The sequence below is a fragment of the Bufo gargarizans genome, unplaced genomic scaffold (assembly GCF_014858855.1).
Source record: "Bufo gargarizans isolate SCDJY-AF-19 unplaced genomic scaffold, ASM1485885v1 fragScaff_scaffold_459_pilon:::fragment_2:::debris, whole genome shotgun sequence".
NCBI lineage: Eukaryota > Metazoa > Chordata > Amphibia > Anura > Bufonidae > Bufo > Bufo gargarizans.
In genome coordinates, this window is record NW_025334120.1 from 332,232 (window position 1) to 346,337 (window position 14,106).

Here is a 14,106-nt window from a genome sequence, read left to right on the forward strand (position 1 = left end):
ATTCAGCATTGCGACTTCCTCATCTTCAAGCTCCTGCTCCTCGACAGCTTGATCAACGACGCAACGCAATGCACGCTCCAGTAAGAAAGTGTAAGGTACGATGTCACTGATGGCGCCCTGGCATGCGACTGACCAGTTTGGTGATCTCATGAAATGGCCGCAGAAGTCTGCATGCATTGCGCATAAGCAGCCACTGGCACGGTGAAAAGAAAGTACGTACAGGTAGTTGTTAACAGCAGGTTGCTGTTGGAGAAGCCTATCAAGCATATACAAGGTGGAGTTCCAGCATGTCGGGCAGTCACAAATCAGACGTCTGACGGGCAAGTGGTGTCGCTACTGTACGTCAGCAAGGCGAGCCATGGCCGTGTAAGATATTCTAAAATGGCCAGAGATTTTGCTGGCCTGCTGCAAGACGTCCTGGACCCCAGGGTATTTGGATACAAATCGCTGCATGACTAAGTTCAGGACGTGTGAGTCTGAGAGACTGCAGGACGCATTGGCTTTTCATGAAAATCCTGAGTCATTGGAAGCAGCTATGTCTCTTTCTGTACGTCTTGATAGACGCCTGAGGGAGAGATCTAGGGGTCCTCACCTTCAGGACGTACTGTCCAATAAGGGTACTGCTTCCTTTGACACTTAATGGTGGAGAGACACCAGTTAGCGGAAAATGATGATTTTTATTTTTTATTTTTTTTCCTTACAAAGTCTCATATTCCACTAATTTACAAAAAATAAAAACTTCCATGAACTCACTATGCCCATCATGAAATACCTTGGGGTGTCTTCTTTCCAAAATAGGGTCACTTGTGGGGTAGTTATACTGCCCTGGCATTTTAGGGGCCCAAATGCGTGCAAAGTAGTTTGAAATCAAAATCTGTAAAAAATGGCCTGTGAAATCCGAAAGGTGCTCTTTGGAATGTGGGCCCCTTTGTCCACCTAGGCTGCAAAAAAGTGCCACACATGTGGTATCACCGTACTCAGGAGAAGTTGGGGAATGTGTTTTGGGGTGTCATTTTACATATACCCATGCTGGGTGAGATAAATATCTTGGTCAAATGGCAACTTTGTATAAAAAAAATGGGAAAAGTTGTCTTTTGCCGAGATATTTCTCTCACCCAGCATGGCTATATGTAAAATGACACCCCAAAACACATTCCCCAACTTCTCCCGAGTATGGCGATACCACATGTGTTAAACTTTTTTGCAGCCTAGGTGGGCAAAGGGGCCCACATTCCAAACCGCACCTTTCGGATTTCACAGGCCATTTTTTACAGATTTTAAATTCAAACTACTTCTCATGCATTTGGGCCCCTAAAATGCCAGGGCAGTATAACTTCTTATACCAGCGTCTGGTGCGTCGGGAAACGAAATAGGGAGCCAACATCTGGTCATTAAGGTCCACCCCTCCCATGAGCGAATTATAGTCGTGGACACAGAGGGGCTTTTCAATGACACTGGTTGCTCGTTCAATTTGTATTGTCGTGTTTGCGTGAATGGAGGAGAGCATGTAAACATCATGCTTGTCTCTCCATTTCACCGCGAGCAGTTCTTCATTACACAAGGCAGCCCTCTCCCCCCCTTGCAAGACGGGTGGTAACGAGCTGTTGGGGGAAGCCCCGGCGACTAAGTCGCGCGGTGCCACAGCAGCCAATCTGTTCTAGGAACAAATGCCTGAAGAGGGGCACACTTGTGTAGAAATTGTCCACATAAAGATGGTACCCCTTGCCAAATAAGGGTGACACCAAGTCCCAGACTGTCTTCCCACTGCTCCCCAGGTAGTCAGGGCAACCGACTGGCTCCAGGGTCTGATCTTTACCCTCATAGATCCGAAATTTGTGGGTATAGCCTGTGGCCCTTTCACAGAGCTTATACAATTTGACCCCATACCGGGCACGCTTGCTTGGGATGTATTGTTTGAAGCTAAGGCGTCCAGTAAAATGTATAAGGGACTCGGTCTACACAGATGTTTTGCTCAGGGGTATACAAATCTGCAAATTTGTTGTTGAAGTGGTCTATGAGGGGCCAAATTTTGTGGAGCCGGTCAAAGCTGGGTGGCCTCTGGGACGGGAGGTGGTGTTATTGCTAAAGTGCAGAAAACGCAGGATGGCCTCAAATTGTGCCCTGGACATGGCAGCAGAGAACATGGGCATGTGATGAATTGGGTTTGTGGACCAATATGACCGCAATTCATGCTTTTTGGTTACACCCATGTTGAGGAGAAGGCCCAGAAATTTTTTTAATTTGGAAACTTGGACGGGTTTCCACTGGAAAGGCTGGGTATAATAGCTTCCCAGGTTGGCGGCTATAAATTGAGTGGCATACCGATTTGTTTCTGCCACGACTATGTCCAAGAGCTCCGCAGTCAAGAACAGCTAAAAAAATCCCAGAGCCGAACCGATCTGAGCTGTCTCAACCCGAACTCCAGACTGGGCGGTGAAAGGGGGAACTAATGGTGCGGCTGAAGTTGGGGACTGCCAATCAGGGTTTACCAGCACCTCAGGGACTCTAGGGGGTCTACGGGCCTGTCTGTGCGGTGGCTGGGTAACTATTGCACGTGCCACCGTACCAGCTTCAACTGCCCTTCTGGTGCTCACCACTTCACCATGTTGTACGGCAGTGCTGGTACTAGGTCTAGGGTGGGCTGCGCTGCTGGTGTATGCCTCACCACGTAATCCGACAGCACCAACCCCACTCTGCTGCCCTTGAAGCGGATCCTGCGCAACCTGTGGTCTAGCAACACAGGGCCGGGTACGCCTGGTGCTATCAGGGACCTCAACCTCCTCGTCCGAACTTTGGGTCAGACTGCCACTGCTTTCTACAGGTTCATATTCTGACCCGCTGGATTCGTCAGATGAGGGTTCCCTTTCCTCATCCAACTGGGTCAGAATCCTGTAGGCCTCTTCAGAAGAATACCCCTTGTTTGACATTTGGACTACTAAATTTAGGGGGTATTCCCTGAGACTACCCAAGAAAAAAAGCAAGCCTGTCTTACAAATAGGAGGCTAGCGAAGTACCGGAGGCCGCTGCGATTGATAAAAAATATTAAAACTGATTTTTTTATCGCCTTAGCGCTTGTAAAGTGATTGTGCAGTGATAAAAATAAAAAAATTGTCACTGCGGCGGGGCGGGCGTGGGTGAACGCACGTGTGGGGGCGACCAATCAGGCCTGATTGGGCAAACACTGCGTTTTGGGTGGAGGACGAGCTAAGGTGACACTAATACTATTATAGATCTGACTGTGATCAGTTTTGATCACTTACAGATACTATAAAAGTACAAATGCTGATTAGCGATACGCTAATCAGCGAATCAGTGACTGCAGTGCGGTGGGCTGGGCGCTAAACGATCGCTAACTACCTAACCAAGGGGCCTAAACTATCCTAAAACCTAACAGTCAATACCAGTGGAAAAAAAAGTGACAGTTTACACTGATCACTTTTTTCCCTTTCACTAGGTGATTGATAGGGGAAATTAAGGGGTTAATTGGGGTGATGGGGGGTGATCTGGGGGCTAAGTGTGGGGTTTGGTGTACTCACTGTGAACTGTGCTCCTCTGCTGAGACCAACCGACGAAAAGAATCAGCAGAGGAGCACAGCAGCCATTTAACACCTTATATTTATAAATATAAGGTGTTAAATGGCCTGTGATTCGTTTTTAAAAAAATCATCAGCCTGCCAATGATGATCATTGGCTGGCAGGCTGATGATGTAACCACCCCTCGAACTTTTGCCGGCCCACGATGCGCATGAGCGGGCCGGCTGTGCGCGTCATCTCGCGTCTCGCGAGATGACGCATCCCTGCGTGACTCTGCCTGAGACTGCCGCCTCCGGACCGCGATCCTACGTTAGGCGGTCCGGAGGCGGTTAAAGGAAACCGGAAATGGACATGTGCACGACAAACAAGTGTTGGGTTGCGCGCGACCAGGAGAAACGTGCACTCTCTTGCTTTTTGAAAAAGTACAGTGGCTTGCATATAGTGCTGGCCATGTCCAGGAGACTGTTATCTAATTTCAGCCATTCTTATGTGGTAAGGAACACCCTCCTGGGACAGAATGGTCTGCTATTGCACCACTTGATCACTGACATCCCAACCTGCTGGAATTCCACCTTGCACTATCTAGAGCATCTGTACGAACAGGGTAAAATAGCTCATGATTTTGTCATACACCAGACCACCACCTGTGGGACCCACATTGAGAAAGTCCCGTGGAGGAGGTACCACTGGAGGAGGAGGAGGATATGCTTCTGCAGGAGGACAAGGCTGCTGCTAATGATGACGACACGGGCCATGATGACCAGTCATCTCAGCCAGGGGCATAGCCCAGAAAAAACTACTTCCCCTGGCACACTGGTGAGAATGGCAAGCTGTATGCTTGCTTGCGTAATGACAGGCGCATCCTTCACATCAAGCAATCTGATGATTACTTTTAGACCCTCACGATCAAAGCAAAATGGGGGATTTTTCTTCTGTCACCAAAAGGGAGGCCAAATTACTTCATTACCAGGATACACTATGTAAGCAGCATACTGCAGCTTTAGATGAGAAGACTTCTTCTGCACACATGTCTGATCAGGAGGCCCCTCTCCTCACCCCACCGAGTTACCTAAGCACCCCGCTGCTTTCGCAACCACAAGCAGCAGAAGCCGTAGCAGTAGCCAGTTCAGTGTCATCGACATGATGGAGAACTTTTTCCATCTGCTGTGGCAGGCTGATGCAAATTATCAAACAGACGTACCACCTGAACACCCATGTCCAGTCCTACCTGGACTCTGACCTTTCTCCAGTGCACACCGCTTTATGTGACCCATGGACTTCTGGGCAGGCAGATTAGAACAGTGGCCGGAAATAGTCTCGGTACTATCTTGGCCACCCAGCCCCCCCACCCTCGTGTCATCACAGAGAGGGATTTCAGCACCGCAGGTGGTGGCATGATACCCAAACAGACAACGTTGTCCTCCTCCGGTGTCCAAAACACCATCAATAAGTCTAGGAGATAGTATTTCTGTAATACTAAGTTATCCTTATAGCATTAATAATAAACATTTATATTATGAGATTGTTGAGTCATTGTATTGGGATCTTTGGGCTAGGGCTTCACAGTTCTTGCAGGTCACAATAAAATCACTGAATTATCTCAAGAATAGAGCAGCCTGTATGTATGGGGCATAAAGAGGATTTTGTCACAGTGAAAGACTCATTTATATTAAGGCATATGTTAGATTTCTCTTATTAAAGGAGTATTCCACTTAGGACAAGATATCCTCATCCATGGGATAATATAATATACAAATAAAATATTTCTTATAAACACAGATTGCATACAAATGAATGAATAGTAACGGCGCGGCTCACTCTCTATAAGCACGGAAGGGTGCCAATGTCCAAAATGAATCACCCCTTCAAAAGCAGTAAAATTGTATTTAATTGGACCGGCACTCGAACATAAGGGTTCCGCAGAAGACCAATATAAAGTCAAATAGTGCAATTTATTAAAACATAAAAAACATAAAAACATGCACATTAGTATTAGTGGGATGGATGAGACAGTAGATGGACTATCTCATGTAATAGGTCCGTAAGGTATAGGTATATCTGTTAAGTTGGATCAAGCCTAGCTGGATGGAAAATGGATAAAGTCCCATTCTTATGCTGATAATTCCTATTGGGCAAAATCCATAGCAAACAGTCTCATAGCATAATAAGCGGAGTACTCACTATTTGATGCGCAACTCTGTGGCGTCCCATATGTAAGAGCGCTTACCTCGATGTCGATTCAATCAAATGCAAACGGCAGAGTGTAATTGCTTGCTGACGTCATAAAATCGGAACTCCGTAAGATCGCTTCAATTATCGCGAGATGAGCATTTACCTGTTCTTTCGTATGATACAGACTCTTTAATCGCGGCTTAAAAATCGCAGTGAAGCTTCGATCTTTTGATCATAGATTGCTATCAGTAGCTAGCCGTTGGTAAAGTCGACCACCAGTCAGTTTTCTTTAGTTTTTTCAGAAAGTAGTTTCGTAGATATCTTTCAATGTTGCATGGCCATGCTTAAAAGTTTGGACTCTTTATGAATGTCCCATCGATCCCAGACGGGTTTCGAAATAGATCCCTATTTCTTCTTCTGAGGAAGAAATAGGGATCTATTTCGAAACGCGTCTGTAATCGATGGGGACTAGGTATTGCAGATGTGCTAGCGGCCATCTAGCTCCCCATTTCCTCAGCTCTATACATCAAATCCCGATGACAGGTTCCCTTTAATCAGATTAGGTTGATTGAATTAAATATATAACAAACCTTGAGCTTTTTCAACCATTTTTTTTCTTTATTTAGGGATCGAACACATTGAACAAATCACTTCTTCAAAAGATAAATACTTTAAAGAAAATACATTTAGTCCCATCCTGTTTAGGAGAGAAGTTTATTCTACGGTTTGCTGTATGTGTCCGAACTCTTGAATCTAATCACGTTGCATTTGCCTGGAAGCACATTGAAGAACTGGCCACTGAAGTCCTAAAGGAAGGGGAAAAACAATAACTTTATGGTAAGAGTTTGGTCTTTTATGATGATCTTCTATGTGTTCTTTAAATCGGGTCATCTGAAATATTTAATTCTCCCTAGAGACACGTTATGTAGCCAAAAGTAGCGAACACTTGACCATCAAATTCATATAAGCTTACTGGGCATCCCATTCCAGAAGCATATGTCTAAACATGGAATTCATTGCCTTCTGTCACTGTAACAGCCGACACTCTTCTGGGAAAAGTGTGTGTGTGTGTGTGTGTGTGTGTGTGTGTGGTGGTGGGGGTGGGGGGGGGGCGCATTTGTGCCCATCTAGCCAAAAAATAATTTGCAAGGTCAGACACTGATGTTGGGCAAAAAGGTCTGGCTTACATTAGAGGTTGCAATTCATCCCAAAGGCATTTAATGTGGTTGATTAGATCTCTGTGCAGTTCACTTGAGTTTCTCATACTGGAACAGGAAAGTGCTTTCCCCAAACTATTGCCACAAGGGTGGGTTCACATCACGTTTTATGCCTCCATTTGACATATACGTTACAAAAAAATATATACAAAAACTCAGCACACCACGTTCTTGTATCCTGCAGAGTCCGGTAAAAAAGTGTGTGTGTATATATATATATATATATATATATACGAAAAATGGCGGCACTGACTGCAAATAGAAAAAATGGGTGCACGCTCCAGGGGAATCGACTTCTTACCCCAAGTAATCAACCATACGGTGCAACGTTTCGGCTCCAATACTGAGCCTTTCTCAACCTGCTTGAGAAAGGCTCAGTATTGGAGCCGAAACGTTGCACCATATGGTTGATTAAAGAATAACTTCACCTTCACAAGACCGGAGTGCCGTCCTTTTTCTGGATATATATATTTCTTTTTTTTTTCTTTTTACAATGGAACTCTATGGTGTAGTCTGAGTCATTCATTTAAAGAGTAACTAAATACTTTCATAATAATTTTTAATATGTTGTCCCTAATCCCCTAAATAACATTTTTCTAATATACTTTATTATTTTCTATTTTTACTATACTCTTACATCCCTAAAGAGCACCATTCAGTATACATAGTGTACCCATGTACTATGCCAAGATTAGCTGAGCAGACCAGGCTCCTGCTTCTGACTGCTTCACTAAGCTAAGAGCTGGCATACAGTTCTCTTAGCTTAGCGGAGCAGGCAGAAGCAGGAGCCCGCTCGACTCAGCTAATCCAGGCATAGTACATGGGTACAGGTACAGTGCTATGCCAGGAGTTAGTAATTGTCCAGGGAACACGGGCAGGAGCAACAATGAATTGCACTTTAGGGATGTAAAAGTATAGTAAAAATAGAAAATTAATAAAGTATATTCAAATTTTTTTCTAGGGGATTAAATTTTTTAGAAAAGTTGAGTTACTCTTTAACATGTGTGTTTTTTGTATACGTTAAATGGATGGGAAAAACTTTATGTGAATTCACCCTAAAATTGTCTAAAATCCTGTTGTATGCTATAGCAATAACATTGCTCTTCATTGAAAATAAGGGGCCTAGTCAAAACCCTGAAAAACCACTTAATGAAATTGTCACTCCTTCAGCTTCAAGCCTGTATTACAAAGGCCAATTGAGCAAGTGATTGTCGGGAGGAAAGCATTCCCTCCCGGCATTCGCTTGGTAGCTAGTAGTTGAGACTGCTGCTATTACATGCAGCGATCTCCGCAGCATGGGATGAAAAATCTGCGCTTGCCGGTGGCAGATCGTGCTGTCTAATAGCGATCTGCCGCTGGCAAACCACTAGACGGTATGGGGACAAGCTCTATTAGACAGCACGATCTGCCATCGGCAAGCGCTGATTTTTAAAAACGCTTAAAAATCTGAATTGCCTGATGAACAAGCATTTGCTCGTTCATCGGGCAATCAGCAGCAGTATTACACTGGAAGATGATTGCTAATAAGCGTTCATGTTAGTGAAAATTGGCCAGTGTAATAGTGCCTACACATTCTGAGGGGTTATTCCCAGAGGACATTACCCAAGTCCAGATAAATCAATTAGACAGCCAGATAGTGAAACATGACCCATCACTCCAGAGCACCCATTTCCAGCTGTTCCTTCCTGACAATCACCTGCTTGTTTGTGAAAGAGACCACCACATTTAAATGCAATGATCTCTTATACAGAATGGGGAGGAATGATCGCTAATGCCATTACTCGTTCCTATACAGAATCATTGTTTACTGGCAGCAGATCGTGCCATCTAAACGCGCTCTGCTGTCAGCAATTGATTCTGGTGACCGCACAAATGATCATATTACCCGATAAACAAATGTTTTGCTCATTCATTGGGTAATAGGCGGCATCTCTACACCAGCAGATTATTGCTAATAATAATAATAAATCCTACAAATGCTTGTCACTGATTATCTGGCAGATTCTCTGCCAGTGTAAAGGGTCTGCAAGTCCCTTTATCAACCCCTTACTTTCTAACCTAATAATACTTAAGGGGGTTGTCTGTGTTCAGAGCTGAACCCAGAGATATCCCCTTTTCCCCCCACTCAGCCCCTTTGACATGTGCACCGCAGCATTTCATGCTCTGAAGCTCTTGCCCTGCGCTAAATCGCTCAGCTAGGGCAGTAATAAAGCCCGTCCATCAGTGCCGGTAACGTCACCGGGAACACTGCTAGGCGGAGCGGCACAGTCATTGTGTGTAACCTGGCAAGTGTTCTTCTACAAAATAATGTTATGATGTACATGTTATATTGCAACCTAAGTGAATGCATGTGTGGTAGAGTCGGTGCCCTCCGTTGTATGTAATTGAACTAGATCTGTGACTGTCTTGCTGGGCCTGGGATTGTTCCCTCGTTTGCAGCATATACATCATGCAACAAGTATGTTGCACTTTTATGGCCATGGAAGGTCGAGATCCATGAAAGGTAGTGGTAAAGCAGGACCCAAATTGGAAGTGCAGAGTAGTGATTGGTGGTCTACTGCAAGAGTGTATAAGCAGGGTAAGCTTTGGCAGAGGATAGCCTCTCAAACATAGGATAGGCTGCATAACCTATAGTCACTTTGGTTAAATACAATGTAGTGGGAACTCCTGCAAAGCTTGAGACGCTTAACCCTGGTTAAGGACTATACGGTCATGCTCTGTGTTTCTAATAAGTCTGTTGTCCTGCAACATACCGTATTCCTTACTCAAGAATGCATTTTTTACAAGCAAGCAGATGAAATAATGCTCCTTTTTGTGAGAGAAAAAAGTGCTGGTATCTTTCTGCTGTTTAGCTCTATGTGAAATCTCCTTTGTGCAGTACATCTGGCATTTCATAGAACTATGCATGTTTGGTTGTTCCTAAAGTAAAAGCAGTTATGTTTCCTTTTTTCATTATTATAATCAGTGTACTGTCAACAAGATGGAGAATCAAATCTTGACTTTACTCTAGGACAGGGGTGGGGAACCTTTTTGCTGCCGAGGGCCATTTGGATATTTATAACATTGTTCGGGGCCATACAAAATTCTCAACTTAAAAATTTGTTGGCTATATTTGGTAAAACATATAAGTGAATTAAGGGTAAGTTACAGAAATTGCGCTTCAATTAAAAAATCTAGAGCACTTTATTTTTGCAGCACAAAATGGTGCCTGTACTATGTATTAAAATTAGTACAGGTGCCATTTTGACCACACACAGCAGTCTAATATTTAAGTTGAGAATGTTATGTTTAGTTCTTTATTTGGCATTAATGGCAGCCATGCTCATCCCAGAGGGGTCTGTCCCTGCCTCTTTCTTTGCAACTGTCTCTACCTTTGTCCCTTTCTCAGCCTCAGATCTGCCCCCACCTCCATCAGCCTCCTATCAGACCTCCCAGTCTACATCAGACCCTCCCCAGCCTTAGAATCAGACCCCCAGCCTCAGATCAGACTGCCCAGCCTCAGATCACACCCCCATCAGACCCCCCAGACTCAGCTCACACCTCCATCAGACCTCCCAACCTCAGAACAGACCCCTATCAGACCCTCCCTAGCCTCAGATAATCCCCCATCAGACCTCCCAAATTCAGATCAGACCCTCTTCAGACCTTCCCTAGCCTAAGATCAGACAATCATCAGACCCCCCCAGCCTCAGATCAGACCCTCTTTAGACCCCCAGCCTCAAATCAGACCCCAATCAGACCTTCCCTAGCCTCAGATCAGCCCCCATCAGACCCCCTACCCTCAGATCAAACCCTTATCAGACCCCTCAGCCTCAGATCAGACCCCACAGCCTCAGATCAGACCTCCAATAGCCCCCCCCAGCCTCAGATCAGACCCTCATCAAATCCTCCAGCCTCAGATCAGACCCTCATCAGACCCCCCCAGCCTAAGTTCAGACCCCCCCCCCCCCCCCCAATAGACCCCCAGCCTCAGATCAGCCCCAATCAGACCTCAGATCAGACATTTAAAATAAAAATAAACTTACCTCTCCAACTCTGGGTGGCGCTGCCACTTGGCTGATTCACTTACCCTCCCTGGTCTTCTCCCCGCCTTGCTGTACTTTGACCTGACAGTGCACAGGGTCAGGTCATAGTGCAGGGATCAGGGAAGGTGAGTACAGCCAGTGCAGCGCTATTCACACCCTCATGTGCCTCCCGCATGCTAATGACCAGTCATTAGCATTTTTTGGCAGGGGGCAGGGTTCCCCACCCCTGCTCTAGAGCCTAATGTATTTTAGTTACAACCCTGTTCAGCCTAGTTACGCAATTGCCAGTAGTAGGGATGTGCTGGGTGGCCAAGCAATTACAGTATTTCCTGAACCAGCATCACAGCAATTAATATTATTATTTATGACAGCATCATTTATTCTATGGAACTATAAATATGATAAGGGGTATGCATACAAAATACAAACAATAGGCAAGAACAAGACCAGTTACAAACTAATACAACAGGAGAGAGGGCCCTGCCCACAAGGGCTTACAATGTACAAATTGTTACCATTCAGATAATCAAAGGGACCAATAAGTCTGACAGTACAGACTTCTAATCCTTTCACTGGATTAGAATAATTAGATTAGGATAATCCCTTAACTGTACTTTTTCCTATAGTGTCATCAACAATTATTGTTATCTGTTTGGCCATTTGGTTTTGGTACTTTCTGCTCTGCTTCTTGTATGTATACTGTACTTCCAGTTATAAAATTATTTTTACATTTGTGCATTGTTTAAGTGATTTTCAAATGTATTTCATTAGAAGTTGGATCTTTGGTAAACTCCAGTGTCCTATTCCTCTTCACACAATCAAAATAATGTTATCTTGCAGACATAACTAGATGGACCGATTCCTATTCAAGTTCCTCTACACATCAACAGGTGGCTCATATGGAGCTCCTATGAATTTAATACAAACCGGATTCCAAAAAAGTTGGGACACTATACAAATCGTGAATAAATACTGAATGCAATGATGTGGAGGTGCCAACTTCTAATATTTTATTCAGAATAGAACATAAATCACGGAACAAAAGTTTAAACTGACAAAATGTACCATTTTAAGGGAAAAATATGTTGAATCAGAATTTCATGGTGTCAACAAATCCCCAAAAAGTTGGGACAAGGCCATTTTCACCACTGGGTGGCATCTCCCCTTCTTATTACAACACTCAACGGACGTCTGGGGACCGAGGAGACCAGTTTCTCAAGTTTAGAAATAGGAATGCTCTCCCATTCTTGTCTAATACAGGCCTCTAACGGTTCAATCGTCTTGGGCCTTCTTTATTGCACCTTCCTCTTTATGATGCGCCAAATGTTCTCTATAGGTGAAAGATCTGGACTGCAGACTGGCCATTTCAGTACCCGGATCCTTCTCCTACGCAGCCATGATGTTGTGATTGATGCAGAATGTGGTCTGGCATTATCTTGTTGAAAAATACAGGGTCTTCCCTGAAAGAGATGACGTCTGGATGGGAGCATATGTTGTTCTAGAACCTGAATATATTTTTCTGCATTGATGGTGCCTTTCCAGACATGCAAGCTGCCCATGCCACACGCACTCATGCAACCCCGTACCATCAGAGATGCAGGCTTCTGAACTGAGCGTTGATAACAACTTGGGTTGTCCTTGTCCTCTTTGGTCTGGATGACATGGCGTCCCAGATTTCCAAAAAGAACTTCGAATTGTGACTCGTCTGACCACAGAACAGTCTTCCATTTTGCCACACTCCATTTTAAATGATCCCTGGCCCAGTGAAAACGCCTGAGCTTGTGGATCTTGCTTAGAAATGACTTCTTCTTTGCACTGTAGAGTTTCAGCTGGCAACGGCTGATGGCACGGTGGATTGTGTTCACTGACAATGGTTTCTGGAAGTATTCCTGAGCCCATTCTGTGATTTCCTTTACAGTAGCATTCCTGTTTGTGGTGCAGTGTCGTTTAAGGGCCCGGAGACCACGGGCATCCAGTATGGTTTTACGGCCTTGACCCTTACGCACAGAGATTGTTCCAGATTCTCTGAATCTTCGGATGATGTTATGCACAGTTGATGATGATAGATGCAATTTTTCGCTGGGTAACACCTTTCAGATATTGCTCCACTATCTTTCTGCGCAACATTGTGGGAATTGGTGATCCTCTACCCATCTTGGCTTCTGAGAGACACTGCCACTCTGAGAAGCTCTTTTTATACCCAATCATGTTGTCAATTGACCTAATTAGTGTTAATTGGTCTTCCAGCTCTTCGTTATGCTCAAATTTACTTTTTCCAGCCTTTATTGCTACTTGTCCCAACTTTTTGGGGATTTGTTGACACCGTGAAATTTTGAATCAACGTATTTTTCCTTTAAAATGATACATTTACTCGGATTAAACGTTTGATCTGTCATCTACGTTCTATTACAAATAAAATATTGACATTTGCCTTCTCCACATCATTGCATTCAGTTTTTATTCACGATTTGTATAGTGTCCCAACTTTTTTGGAATCCGGTTTGTATTTTAGCATGTGCAAATGTATGTGATTACTTTATTAACGAATAAATGTTTCTGCTTTCAGGCCAAGATGCTACTTATCAAGGAATAAGAAAAATATATTATGCTTACAAACCCTGTATTTTTCCTAAAATTATGTATTTTCTTGTTGACAATACTGTCAGAAGAATGTGAATCAATAACATTAAATAAATGTATGTATTATTGAATCAGACATTAAAAAGATCCCGCAGAGAAAATACGTTTATGTAAAGCAGTTTTTTTATTCCTTTACTTTTCAATGGTTTTCCATCAACCGTTTATAAACAGTTACATGTGAATGGCCAACCAAGCAGCAGAAATCCCACAACCAATGAGAATAAAGCAAGGGCTACACGACTGCACTGGTTGAGCGACACCTGTCGCGGCCAGGATCGCTGAGCAGCAGTGATCCCATAAAAATTAATGGTATTGCCACGACAGTCACAAAAAAATCCAGCCGTGTTGGATTTCTTGCGACTGCCACGGAGATCCATTCATTTCTAAGGGATCACCGCTACTCAGCGATCCTGGCCGTGACAGGTGTCGCGCGACCAATGTCGTTGTGTAGCCCTTGCCTAACTGTGGTCTCATGATGGCGTCCCTTAATATAAGGCCTCACTCACACGACCGTCGTT

At 44.2% G+C, this 14,106-nt stretch overlaps 1 protein-coding gene across 2 annotated transcripts in view; it reads left to right on the forward strand.

Annotated features, from left to right (window-relative positions):
- LOC122922544 (aromatic-L-amino-acid decarboxylase-like) overlaps positions 1-13,683 on the forward strand; it is a 287,546-nt gene extending 273,863 nt beyond the window's left edge. For both annotated transcript variants that reach the window (XM_044273181.1, XM_044273180.1), the window contains exons 14-15: positions 6,333-6,543; positions 13,515-13,683. In XM_044273181.1, coding sequence (XP_044129116.1) covers positions 6,333-6,536 — 204 coding nt within the window. In that variant the 3' untranslated portion in view covers positions 6,537-6,543; positions 13,515-13,683. The remainder of the gene's footprint in view (positions 1-6,332; positions 6,544-13,514) is intronic.
- Positions 13,684-14,106: the final 423 nt, after the last annotated feature.